This window comes from Cnephaeus nilssonii (genome assembly GCF_951640355.1).
Source record: "Cnephaeus nilssonii genome assembly, chromosome: 3".
NCBI lineage: Eukaryota > Metazoa > Chordata > Mammalia > Chiroptera > Vespertilionidae > Cnephaeus > Cnephaeus nilssonii.
Window position 1 is genome coordinate 102248991 of NC_137074.1, and position 13955 is coordinate 102262945.

At 46.6% G+C, this 13955-nt stretch overlaps 1 protein-coding gene across 7 annotated transcripts in view; it reads right to left on the minus strand.

The window, feature by feature from the left end:
• MED12L (mediator complex subunit 12L) overlaps positions 1–13955 on the minus strand; it is a 420881-nt gene that overhangs the window by 371357 nt on the left and 35569 nt on the right. For 6 of the 7 annotated variants that reach the window (XM_079766910.1, XM_079766915.1, XM_079766912.1 and 3 more), the window contains exon 2: positions 423–654. In XM_079766910.1, coding sequence (XP_079623036.1) covers positions 423–521 — 99 coding nt within the window. In that variant the 5' untranslated portion in view covers positions 522–654. Of the gene's footprint in view, positions 1–422; positions 655–1444; positions 1606–13955 lie in introns of those variants that run through there. The other variant, XM_079766911.1, reaches the window with a different exon arrangement.

The following is a 13955-nucleotide window of genomic DNA, read 5'->3' on the forward strand; positions in this document are numbered from 1 at the left end:
TCAGCTGGCGCAAAACACAAGACCTGTATCGGATGCACCCCATTCCAACATTTTCCAAAAAGTTTACGAAGATTTACCGAAGCGGCGGGAAGAGAAATTAAGCAGGCAGAAGCGGGGGAGAGCGAACTGGAGGGCCGTGGCAAAGAAGAACCCGGTGAAGCGCCCAGCAATGCCGTGCAAGGCCCGCTCACCGAGAAGTGACCCTGCGCCCGAGGAGCAAGCGCCCCGGTGGAGCGCGGGAACTGACAGCCGCTCGGTTCGTGCTGCCGCGGAGCCCCCAGTCCCCCGGCCGGTCCCCGCCGCCAGTCCCCTCCACGACCCCTCCCCCTGCGGAGCGGCCGTGGCCCGCTGGGCCAACTTGGCCCCGGGTCAGCGCTGCGGACCGCCGCCCCGGTGGCCCGAGAGGCCGCCGGCGCCCTTACCTCCTTCTGCTTGGGGTCCTGAGGGTAGACGTCCGGCGGCCCGAGCCGGGGGCGTTTCAGCGGTCTCTGCTCATAGCTGAGAAGCCCGAAGGCGGCCATGATCTCTCATGTTAACCGGCAAAATGAATGAGTTGGAGCTGGAGCTGGAGCAGCCGCCTCTGAGCACCAGGGAGCAGCACTTTGCAGACAGACTCCCCCTCTCCCCCTTCTCGCTCGCTCGCTCGCGGTGGCGCTGCAGGAAGGAATAAAGCAGGTTGGATGCTGCCTCTGCCAGGCACGCAGACACGCGCTGATGGGGGCAGCCTTCGGCGGGCACCCGGCTGCGCTGGAGCCTCAGGACGCACCGCTTTTGTGGCGGCGGCGGCGGGGCTGCCTCCAGACCCCTCCCTACACACCCTGTCCCCAGGGGGAGGAGCAGCCGGTGGGAACCTGCGACTTTTTTCCCCAAAGGACCCAAACCCACCCCGGTCGGACGCAGGGCAGGGCGTGGGGGAGGGGCACCGGGAGGAGGAAAAAAAAAAAAAAAAACTTTTCTCGGCGCCCAGGCCAGTGGCCCAAGTGTGTGCCCCAGGCCAGGGTGGCCCTCCGGCCCCGGGCCGAGGCAGCAGTGCGGGGTCCTGGGCCGCCGCCACGCGCCCCGCAGACCTCGCCACCGGGGCGCCGAGCCGGCCGGGGCTGGGAGAGAAGGAGGCCTGGAGGCGATGGGGAGGCAGGGATGCGGCCGGCCAGGAGGCGGCGGGTGCCTCCTAGACGCCCGCGGGGCTCCGGCGGCGCACCGGCGGCTCCGGGCAGGCGCGGAGTCGCGCAGCCGGCGGTCGCGGCGGCTGGAGGGGGCCGCGCTCACCGTGGCGCGGGGCCGACTTAACCCTTTGCTGCCCCTCCAGGGGCTGGGGAAGGGGGTGAGGAGGGCTGGCTGGCTGGGCCGACGGGGGCAGCCTTCCCGCGGGCGTCTCGGGCCTCTCCAGCCCGGCGCCCTCCTCCCCGCCGCCGCGCCTCCTCCCACCCCGACCCCAACAGTTTACCTGTTGGTCCCCCGCTAATGGGCAGGGGCCGGCGGCGGCACCCCGGCGGCCGCAGCCTCCAGGGTTCGGGTTGGGATGGGGGACAGGGTTAGATTTTATTTGTAATATAGCAGGACCGTCCGAGCGACCCCCGGGGACGCCGCGAAGTTTGCGGCTGTCTGGGGGCGGCAGGCACGCCGCCCGGCCGCCGCCGCCGTCCTCGCCCCCGGCCCGGGAGCGCGAGCTTCCGAGTTGGCGGACGGCGGCGCGCGGCCGCTCTGAGCATGCCCAGCTCGGCGGCCCGGCCGCGGGGGAGGCGGCTGCGAGCGCCCCGATCCGGCGCTCCGGGTTTTCGCGGCCGCAGCGCGCGCAGCCCGCGGCTCCAGCAGCCGGGACCGGCCCCGGGGTGAGACCGGGCGAGGAAAGGGGCGCCCCTGGACCCCGCTCCCGGCCGCCACGACCTCTCCTAAGGCCGCTGTCCCCGTGGCCTGGGCTGGAAACCTCACCTGCGCCCGGCGTGCGGAAGGAGGGGGTGACACCCCGGGGGAGACCTTATCCTCCAGCCCGCCCGCTCTCCGCTCGCTGCGGGGCGTGCGCGCCGCGATGCTGGGCCACCTACCGGGGGACCGCGAGGCCCGAGCGGCGGGGGCGGGCCGGGCCCTGCCCGAGGGACCCCGGGGAGAGCGCGCCCGGGAAGCTGCGCCTGCCCTTGGCCAAGAATGATGGCTGCCCCTTACGGAGTCTTCAATAGGGCCAGGACCTTGACAGTCTAGGTCTGTGACCCTTAAAAGAAACCGTACACGGTTTTACTGTGCCCTTTTTATAGGCAGAGAAACTGAGTCAGCTCAGGGCGGCCCAGTGGCTTGCTCAGAGCCATGTGGCCTGATCCGAAGTTTCTGACCCATTCTCCCGAACTTGGATTGGAAGTACAGGGTCCTGAGCTGCCCGTGCCTGATGGTGTCACGTTCCCACACCCTAAGGAATTTCTGGGTCCCCGGTTCTATCCTCTCCTCTGTAAGATGGTGCGAGCAGAATCTGATCCAAAGACTTTGTACAACGCCTGGCGCATAGTAGGTGCTCAGGAGATGTTGGCCAAATCTGAATATCTACTTACCTCTGTTGACTTTAACCTTTTGCACTTGGATGTCGAGATTAAAATTACTCTTTGAATGTATCAATAATTTGAAATATAAAAAATCCAAATAAATAAGTTTGTATGAAAAGAAACTCCAGTTTTTTATTCTACTGCCGCGCTTTGTAAAATCTGGGGTATTTAAAAAATTAAATCCCAAGTAGAATAAAGGAATCGAGAAAAAAGCAAGCGAGTGCAAAGGGTTAAGCAACAGCGAAGGAAGAAAAGAGTAGATAACCCAGTGCAGTAGAGGCTAGTTTCTCACTCACTCCTGACCTTGGCCTATTAGCACCTTCCAACGCAGCTTGAGGCCAAGTCACACCTGTAATTTTTTGGCTTCTTTACTCCCTGTGGGCAAGTACTTTGAGAGAACAGTTACCCTCCCTCCACTTGGAGGCATTTTTTGTCCACCTTCTGCACCCACCCTACCCCAAGGACTTATCTTTCACTGATAGCCTGGGTGTAACCAAAGCTGAACTTGCCCTGTGGCATAGGCATCTATCAACTCCTGCTTCCTTGCTTGAAAAAAAAGAACAGTTATCTAACTTTATTAGGAAAATTATCAAACATACTATAAAAGCAGAAGAAATGCTATAATGAACCCCCAAGTACTCATCTTCCAGCTGTGACAGTTATCAGAATCTTGCCATTCTTGTTTTATCTTCCCCACCCCCAATATATAGACATACACTGGAGAGTACAGTTATTTATTGTTCAACCTGGGCATAGCCTGGAACGTGGCACATAGTAGGCACTCACAAAAACGTTCACTTGCTGGTGTGGATGGAAGATAGGTGAGTGGATAGGTGTGTGGATGGATATCACTAGTGGTACTTTGGGGTTGTGCTGATACCCTAGTCCAGTGGTCCTCAAACTCATTAGACAACAGAGCCAAATATCAACAGTACAATGATTGAAATTTCTTTTGAAAGCCAAATTTTTTAAACTTAAACTTCTTCTAATTCCACTTTTTCAAAATAGACTCGCCCAGGCAGTGGTATTTTGTGGAAGAACCACACTCAAGGGGCCAAAGAGCCGCATGTGACTCTCGAGCCGCAGTTTGCCGGCCACGGCCCTAGTCTGATGGGAGATGTAACCTAAATTATCCCCTTGTATACCTAAGCAACACCTCCACAAAGGAGAAACTGTTGAATCACTCAAAATCTTAACTAAACATAAAGATTTTATTTTAAAATCAAAATGTGTTAATAATGTGTCTCTAGGGTTTGAAGGGGAAGGGAAAAAGATAGCTCTCCCTTCGTAGCTTTCTTAACCCCTTTCCCTTGTTTTGAGACAGCCTGGCATGAATTCATTAAGAGACAGCTTTAATACACTCAAATATCATTTAATTCCTCAAAAATCATTCTTTCGCTACATGGACTTCCCATGGGCCTTTTGCTCCCTCACTCTGGCATTTGTGCTCTCCCCAATCCGCCCCCATTTACCAATCCAACAATTTCTCCTTAATCCCTGGCCTCAGCTCTCACTAACATTCCCAAATGAGGAATTTCCCGGCCTTCATTTTTTGATAGCCACCTGGGGACAGTCCTTGGAATCTGGATTATATGAAGCCCACCCCAAACTCATTTAAAAATATGTTTTTATTGATTTGAAAGAGAGAAGAAGGGAGTGGGAGAGAGAGAGAAACATTGATGTAAGAGAGAAAGATTAATCAGCTGCCTCCTGCACACTCCCTACTGGGGATGGAGCCTGAAACCCAGCATGTGCCCTGACAGGGAGTCCAACCAGCGACCTTTTAGTGAATGGGATGATGCTCAACCAACTGAGCCACACCTGCCAGGGTCCATCCCAAACTCAAAGTACATGATGATTCTTCATTTCTTTTAGTCCCCTTAGCATGTATTTTTCACTCTCTTCTTTTAACACCTCATTATTTATTGGCATGCATTCAATTATGCCACAAAAAACAGTCTTGTTTCCCCATCCCTGCCTTACTCTCTTGCTCTCCTTCCATTCTTGAATTCATCTTTAAGCTAACTTAAGCCAATTGACATGGTGGGCTTAACATGGAAGCCACTGTTCTATGCTCTGCTTCAATTTCCATCACAATGCTGGTTAACACAATGGATAACCACAAATTATTGAAAAATGTGAGTCTCAGTTGCTCCTGTCCCTGTAATGGGCATCTTATCTTTACCAGGCTAATGACCGCCCCTCTCCCTGAGCCTGGGAACAGTTTGCATGGAACAGGATTACTCAGAGAAAATCACAGGCTTCCCTAGACCTCAGCCTAGAAAGAAGGTGAGTTCAAACACCTGAAGAAGTTTAGTACAGCTGGTGAGAGAAAGGGGTTGAAAAGTGGCTGGGAAAGGAGGAATTCTAAACCATTATAAACATGTGGGACTTTATCCTCCAACTAGGACGCTAACTGTCTAGGTCTGCTTTTGTGCATTGACAAGGGTTTAAAAGCTGACCCTTTTTCTTGGTCATCTCCAAGGGCTTCTCAAAGGCCACTTAGTAACCTCCCTGCAAGCTCTGGTCTTCAGAATTCTACAAGGAGTTTCCTCATAGTTGAGACCCCTCCTTTTTTTAAATCCTCACCCAATGATATTTTTCCCATTGATTTTTAGAGAGAGTGGAAGAGAGAGGGAGAGACATATTGATTGGTTGTCTCCCGCATGCCCCCAACCAGGAACAGGAGCCTGCAACTGAGGTACGTGCTCTTGACCAGAATTGAACCAGGAACCCTTTAGTCCCCAGGCCAATGCTCTATCCACTGAGCCAAACTGGCTAGGGTGAGACCCCCTTTCTTTGGCAGTCCCTTTAAGATGGCCCATGGCTGGCTTTCTCTTCCTAGGTTTGGTCTGCAGGAAACACACAGATGTCCTTTGTCTGCACATACTCTAGGGCAGGCATTTTCTCACCAGCATGGATGCATTCTGCACGCCACACTTCTTCACCTTGAATGTTCTCTAGTCTGAGCCAGTAGACAAATGTCAAGTGTCCAGGCCAGTTGTCTTTTCAAAACTCTTTTCACAAGACTTGAGGTGAGGAATACAATTTCTTTAGCAAAAGACAAAGACACAGTTGTATTTGCAGGGCAGACTTCAAAAAATGAGAGTAGAGAATGGCTAGGAGCAGAGGCAGAGTGTTCCCCATCGGAAGAGGAAGGACCGTCCGTTTGTATTGTGCAGATTAGCAGGTGAGTTTTAGAGGTAAAGGAACTGGCACAAGCCAGGATCAAACTGAGATTCCTCTGACTGTCCAACTTAGACTCACTATTGTCAGTGTGCTACCGGTATAAATAATAATTTACATAACATGTGAAAGTGAGCCTCAGCAGACAGGTCTGGTATAAGAGAAGCCAAACTCCCAACAGCTCACTCTGCAATAGAACATGCTCCCACTCAAGGGGGAAGAAACAATTCTCAGTTGCAGGGCCTGTAGGTAAAGAAATTAAAGTTGCTGTGTTTCCCGCTAGGATTGATGCTTGTCCAGGTATATATAGTACTGTTTCGTTAAAAGGTTGTCTACAGGAAGTCTTGCTTACTTTCAGGTTTTTTTTTATATCCCCATTACACTTACATGTATTTATCTTGTGTCTACTTGTGAATCAAAGAAGAAAATTTCCCCTTTCATTTAGCCTTTAAACAAAAGGAAAAATAAGAATGAGTTGAGAAGGTGGATCAGGATAGAGAAAAAGAAATGGAGGATTAATTTTGGGCATTCTGACCAAATGCAGTTTTTACTATAATCTTTAGGCAACTTATAGAACTGTGAAGAATACGTATATTAAGACTCCCTAAAGCAGCACTGACAGTAGAATTATATTGCTAGCCAAATATGTACTTTTACATTTTCTAGTCACCACATTAAAAATATAAAAAATAGGTGAAATTAATTTTAATAATACATTTGTTTAACCTAATCTAGCCAAAATATTGTCATTTAAACATGTGATCAATTTTGCAATGTATTATTTCACATCTTTTTTTATGCTAAGTCTTAGAAATTTAGGGTGAATTTTATACTTAACAGCACATCTCATTTCAGACCAGCATATTTTACATGTTTAAAAATCATATGTGGCTAGTGGCTACCATACTGGACAGCCCATCTCTAAAGGGATGTTTGTTTTAGTCCTAGTGAACCTGTAATATATGTGGTCTTAGTAAGATCACTGAGGAAGCAGGTGAGTTTCCAAACTAAAACAACATAAAGTAATGAGCCTTGGCAGGTAGTTAGTTAGAGCGTTGTTAGAGCTCAGTTAGAGCGTTGTCCCGTACACCAAAAGGTTGGGGGTTTGATTCCCAGTCAGAGCACATACCTAGGTTGCAGGTTTGATCCTGAGTGGGGTACAGGAGGAGGCAACTGATCTGATCGATGTTTCTCTCTCTTTCTCTCTCTCCCTCTCCCTTCTTCCCTCTCTAAAAATCAATAAAAACATGTATTTTTAAAAAGTAATGACCTTCCATACAGCGGGTTCCCTTTTCATTTTGTACATGGTTTCCTTTGCTGTGCAGAAGTTTTTAAGTTTGATGTAGTCCCATTTATCTTCTTTGTTTCCCTTGTCCAAGGAGGTATATCAGCAAAAATATTGCTACCAGAAATGTTTGAGATTTTGCTGCCTATATTTTCTTCTAGGATTTTTAATGGTTTTGTGACTTACATTTAAGTTTTTTGTCCATTTTGAGTTTATTCTTGTGTATGGTGTAAGTCGGTGGTCTAGTTTCATTTTTTTTGCATGTACCTGTTCACTTTTCCCAGCACCATGTGTTGAAAAGACTGTCTTTACTCCATTGTGTGCTCTTGCCTCCTTTGTCAAATATTAATTGACCATAGAAGCATGGGTTGATTTCTGGACTCTATATTCTCTTTCATTGATCTATATGCCAGTTCTTATGCCAGTACCAGGTTAGTTCCTAGATAGATGGGAGTTTTGATTACAATGGCTTTGTACCATAGTTTGATACCCAACACCGTGATCCCTCCAACTCTTTTCCTCTTTCCCAAGATTGCTAAGGCTGTTTGGTTGTTGTTGTTTTTTAAGTCCATATAAAGTTTTTGGAATATTTTTTCTAGATCTGTAAAATATGCCATTGGTATTTTAGTAGGGATTGAGTTGAATCTATAGATTGTTTTGGCACCAGTGATACATCTGATAAAGGGTTAATTTCCAAAATAATAAGAACTTATACAACTAAATACCAGGAAGTCAAACAATCTAATTAAAAAATGGGCAAAGGACCTGAATAGACACTTCTCCAAAGAGGACATGCAGATAGCCAGTAGACGTATGAAAAAAAATGCTCAACATCACTAATCACCAAAGAGATGCCAATTAAAACCACAATGAGGTATCACTTCACACCTGCCAGAATGGCCACCATCAATAAATCAGCAAATGACAAGTGCTGATGAGGATGTAGAGAAAAATAAATCCTAGTCCACTGTTGGTAGGAATGCAGACTGGTGCAGCTACTGTGAAAAACAGTATGGAGTATCCTCAAAAAATTAAGAATGGAACTGCATTTTAATCCAGCAATCCCACTTACGGGAATACATCCTAAGAAATCTGAAACACCAGTCAGAAAGAATATATGCACCCCTATGTACATAGCAGAGTTATTTACAATAGCTAACATATGGAAATAGCCCACATGCCCATCAGTAAGTGAGTGGATAAAAAAGCTGTGGTGCATTTACATCATGGAATACTACACAGTTGTAAAAAGGGAGGAACTCAACTTTTGTGACAGCATGGATGGACCTGGGAATTATTATGCTAAGTAAAATAAGCCAGTCAGAGAAAGGAAAATACCATATGACCTCACTTATATGTGGAATCTAATGAACAATATTAACTGAGGAGCAAAATAGAACCAGTCATGGATGCATGGAATAGACTGACAGATTTCAGAGGGGAGGAAGGGGTGGGGGGACCAGACAGGATAAAGAAGGTGAAAAAAATAGGCAATTAACATATATGTATACCCCATGGATACAGACAACAATGTGATTAGGGCCAGAAGGAGCGTGGGATCTGGGTGGAGGGGGTAAAGTAGGTGGGAAAATGGGGGACATCAAAAGAAAAAGATTTAAAAAGTAATGAAAGAGTGATAAAGTTAAAAAAGAAAAGTAAAGATGACTTGGGAAGACAGTGGACACCCAAAAAACAATTAATTCCTAGATAGATGGAAGGGTCAAGGAGTTAAGAACATGGAAAGAAGTCTGGGGATTAAAAAAAAATCTAAGGGTGTGATAAGAGAATCTTGAATTACCAAGCTGAACCAATGACAAGGCTAAAGATTTAACCTCGTTCACCAGCAGAATGGTGCCTGCCACATTTACAAAAAGAAGGCCTACTTGCTGGTCACAGATTTAGCTTTTCAGCACCAGAATCTTATTCTGTTAGTTTACTCAGAGCGGTTCAAAGCTCTACAAGGCAGACATAGTAGAAAACCAGAATGCTAATTTATTGATAAATAGGAATAGCCTATTCTAGGGATTGAAATCAGTATATCCCCTTATTCAGATCACCCCTTTGCCAGTTTTAAAGTTTGTTGCAAAGTCAAATTAGTAAGCAGAAGTGTTTTTGGTGAACATAAAATTAAAGCAAAGGGAATTGGATGGTCTCCAAGGTTCAGTTCTCCGAGTATTGTTTCTTTTCACACAGACAGGGAAGCATGAAAAATAAATTGGATGGCAGAATTTGGATATTACAAAAAATATCTTGATAGATTGAAATAATAAACTAAGTGTAACAGGATCAAATTTTATATAAGGATGTATTTCCCTTGTCTACTGGACATATAAAAGACAGTTTGGTATCTACTGCTTGCTAAATCTAAAATTTAAATTATAAGCAATAAAAAATAAATGCTGCCAACTCTGGTCTCAGTAGCATTTAGGGAATAGCAGGGCACAAATCAATTACATGAGTACTGTTTATAATAGCATTTTTATTAGTATTGTTAAACCATTGCTCAACATTCTCACCACGGGGCTTTTCCCAGAGCTGTTAACAAAAAGTAAAGTTTACCAATGTGATTTCATCTCTCTTCATTTCTTTTGCTCACCCTCTGACAGAGATGCTGTCAATCAAGCAAAACAGTCAGCAAGAGGATGAAAGAAAAGAGAATCAGAATTTCTGCTAAGTCTTTAAACATGAAAACCAGCCTTTGACTAATCTAGAATTGACCACAAATGATCTGATAAAGGCCATGGCTCAGGCCTCTCCTTCTGCCTCCCCCACTGTCATTAAACTTAATCCTCAGCTCTGCTCTGCTCTGCTCTGCTCTCAGCCCTGCCCAGCCAGTCTCTACTACCACCTCTCACTCCAGTCAGGTTGCTCACAGCCTCTCCAGCCTCCATTTACTGCTGCTCAAAGGGGATTACTCTGTCTCCTCAAACTCAAGATGCCCCAATTTAAACTTAATGTCTTCCTTAAACTTAAGGCTTGTCACTGCACCCCCAGCTCGCCCTGTTCCTGTAAGCAGGACAGGACCAGGTAGCTGGGAGTCCAGGGGTTAGGAGAGAAGGGAGAACACCTCTTGGCTACATTTGTGATATGTGGGGCTGCAGAGTGAATATAAAAATATGTCTCAGAGAGTGTTGCAAATCAAGATGGAGCAATGTGTCAAATCAGCAAGAGAGGCTGGAGGAGATGGGAACTGTCAATCCAGGTGAACAGGACGAAATTATGGTAAATGTGGGACACGAGGGATTCTGGGTACTCTTAGTACATATTCAAACCAGTGCAAATAGAGGGCAGACATCTCCCCACTTTCCAATGTAGAATCATTTTAGATCTTTACCCACACTTAAGGCCTATTGGATCTTTCTGGCCCAAATCTCTCAGATTCATCCAGTCCTCAATAATCTCTCAGCTACAGCTTTAGTCCAAGCCTGCAACTTTTCTTGCTTTGGATTATCTTTATACCCCATTTGCCCCTGCCCCAGTTACTTGTCTTTTTGAAATCTAATGCACAAGGTTATCAGATAAATTTTTCAAAAAATCTTATTTCTTGCTGAAAACTCTTTGCTAAATTTCTGCTATATATTTTTAAAAATTTATTTTTAGAGAAAGAGGAAGGAAGCGGGAGAGAGAAACCTCTATGTGATTGAGGAGCATTGATTGGCTGCCTCCTGCATGCCTCCTACCAGGGATTGAGCCCCCAACCTGAGCATGTGCCCTGACCAGGAATTGAACTAGCAACCTTTCACTGCATGGGATGATGCCCAACCAATTGGGCCACACTGGCCAGGGATATTGCTGCTACTTTAAATATAAAGTTTAAACTCCTCAATCTGAAAATGGAGGTCTTCTCATAATGTGCTGAAGGGATGAGGCTGATGTGGGCTCAGTGTGGAGAGTCAGTCAAGCCACCATCCAGGAATGCTTTGACCTCCTCTTCTTTAAAGTCCCTTCCTGAGTATTTGGAGCACTGTGGGGGCATACACTACATGTGGCACTACTTAAACTACTCTGACCAACTCCACTGTCTCTTCCTCCCCCCCACTTCCTCTTGTACTTAAATAAGATTGTAGGTGCCTCAGAGGTGGAGCCTTGGACAGTTGGTGCTTACCCTGGTGTAAAACAATAGGTGGAGAGGAGCAGGAGTAAGAAGCATTCCCATATGTGTACCACAGTGAGACCATCATAATCCTGGCAGAGTCTTAGTTTCCCATTTTTACAAGGATCTGAGGACAGGGTTGATGGGCAAAGCCAGCATCCTCCATCACCAGCAGACTGTGGCATTTCCAGGCAAAGAAGGAAATAGTCATATGTGCCACAGTGCTCCCTCTTAATGACGAAAGAAGGGAATAGATGATCCCTTCCCTAAACCATGCCTAGCCAGGTCCAGTGAGCAAGAATGTATGGCCTGATAGTCTGTGATTCTTTGACTTTAATTGGATACAAAGGTCAATTAAGTAGGCTTGGCTGCTGAGATCAGTGGTCTGGGGCAGTTCATCCCTTAAATATGAAGTGGAGTCCAGATTAGCCCAGGATTCTGAGCAAGCAGGTGAAATCTAATCATATGCTGGCCCAGTGATTCTCACCAGGCCAAGCAAGTAGACCTGCATCTATTTGGGGAGAGTTCTGGTCATGAAATTCTATTTGCTTAATACATGTTTATTGAACATCTGCTATGTACCAGGTACTTTGAATGCTGGGGTTACAACAGTGCTATGACTCTCAGTTGATGGCACTTACAGAACATAAAAGAGACAATCAATCATACAAACTAGTATAAAATTGCAACTGTGACAAGAACTTCAAGAAGAAGGGTATGAGTCTCTGAGGTTCTAGAAAGGGGATTTCTCATGGAAGCAATGCTTGAGCTGAGATCTAAAAAATAAATAAAAATTAACTAAGCAATGGGGAGGGGTGTGGGATGGGAATGGGGGGACGAGGACAAATATGTGATACCTTAATCAATAAAGAAATTTTAAAAAAAAATTAACTAGGCAAAAAGGAAGGAAGAATGTTCTAAGCAGGAACAGCCTATGCAAAGACCCTGTGGCTAGTAGGATGGAAAGAAAGCCAGCATACCTGGAGAGAAGAGTGAAAATGAGCCAGATGTGAGGTAAGGCTTGGAGGTAGAAAGGGACCAGACTATGTAGAACAGTATAGGTTATTGAGGAGTTTTGTCTTTATCCAATAGGAAATGGGAAACAATTTAATGGTTTACATAGAAGAGTATTGCGATCAGATTTATATGGTAAAGAGATCACTTTGTCTGCAACATGGAGGGAAGTGGTCAGGTCAGATGAGGAAGGACCAGTTAGTAGGTAATTGCAAGCCCAAGCAGGAAATGATGCTTGCTTCTATTAGACTGATGGTGGTAGTAGTGGAGATATTTGAGCAGATTTGAGTCATATTTGATAAATAAACTGACAGAATTCAGTTTTGATCAGACATGGGGGGAGGGGTAGATTGACGAGTTAGTCCAGAATGACTCCTAGGTTTCTGGGTTGCAGAACAGAAACTATGGCAGTGTTAGTCACTAAGAAAGAGCAATCAGGAGGGGAGCCATATTTCTGGGGTGGGGGCTAGAGGAGTGGGTAGAGCAAGAGTTTAATTTTGGACACAATGATGAACATGAGGTCATGGGCAGTAGCCTCTAAAATGACTCCCAAGCGTTCCTGACTCTTGGTACTCACATCCTTATATAATCCCTTCCCTTTGTGTGATTTTGTGAGTGTTTTGCTACTAATGAATAAAATAAAGCTGAAGAAACTTGGTTGGAAAGTTGTAAGGAGGACATTCAGATAAAAGGGAAGTATGTGGAAGGCCGCCTGCCTTGTTTTCCGGAATTCCGACTTAGGGGAGTGTCGAAGGTGGTGCCCCTAATTACTCCTTGACCTTTCCAAACAAGTCTGTGCATGTGCAGACCTCTCCCACCTTCCCTCCACCCCCACTCCCCGTCCCCCGCCATCCCCCGCCCTGAGTGTTTACTGGAATTCTTATGCTTAATCCCTGAATGCCCTTGCCTAGAGGACAATGTAAACATGTGTCCTCCCAAGATTACTCACCCTACTGCTTGTATCTAAAGATAAAAATTCCAATAAAGGCCTAAGGAGGCAGGCAATAGAGGCTGCTCTGGCTACTAAAGCCTGGGGCAGCCCTAACTGGTTTGGCTCAGTGGATAGAGCATCGACTTGCGGACTGGAGGGTCCTGGGTTCTATTCCAGTCAAGGGCACAAGCTTGGGTTGCGGGCTCGATCCCCAGTTGGAGGTGTGCAGGAGGCAACCAATCAATGATTCTCTCTCATCATTGATGTTTCTATCTCTATCTCCCTCTCATTTCCTCTCTGAAATCAATAAAAATATGTATTTAAAAAACAATAGTAAGTAATAAAGAAAGAAATAAAGAATACAAGATTAAAAAAAAAAAAAAAAGCCGGGCGTCCCTTAGCCCTCTCTTGCACAAACTGTGTCTGAGTAATCTGTTCATCCATCATTCAGAGGCTGCTGGTCAGCCCCAGCAAGGTGGTGCCCTGGGTGAGGAGGTCAAGGAACGCAACAAAATGCTGCAGAATCCTCGAAAGCGAAGAGGAAGGAAACTAAAGTGACTGTACAGTAAGTCACTGGAGCCCACTTGGGATTTCCAAGTTCAAGGGAATTGTTTTCCAGCTAAGGTTTCACAGTAGGACAGCAACTGTCCACCAAGTAATATCTCTCTGTTACTTAAAAAGTTATTAAACGCAAATGGTGCCTATCCTATATAATAAATAGGTAATATGCAAATTGACCATCACAACAACACACAAGATGGCCACCCCCATGTGGACACAAGATGGCCACCACAAGATGGCCAGCAGGGGAGAGCAGTTGGGAGGGACCAGGCCTGCAAGGGAGGGCAGTTGGGGGCAATCAGGCCTGCAGGGAAGGACAGTTAGGGGGGACCAGGCCAGCAGAGGAGGGCAGTTGGG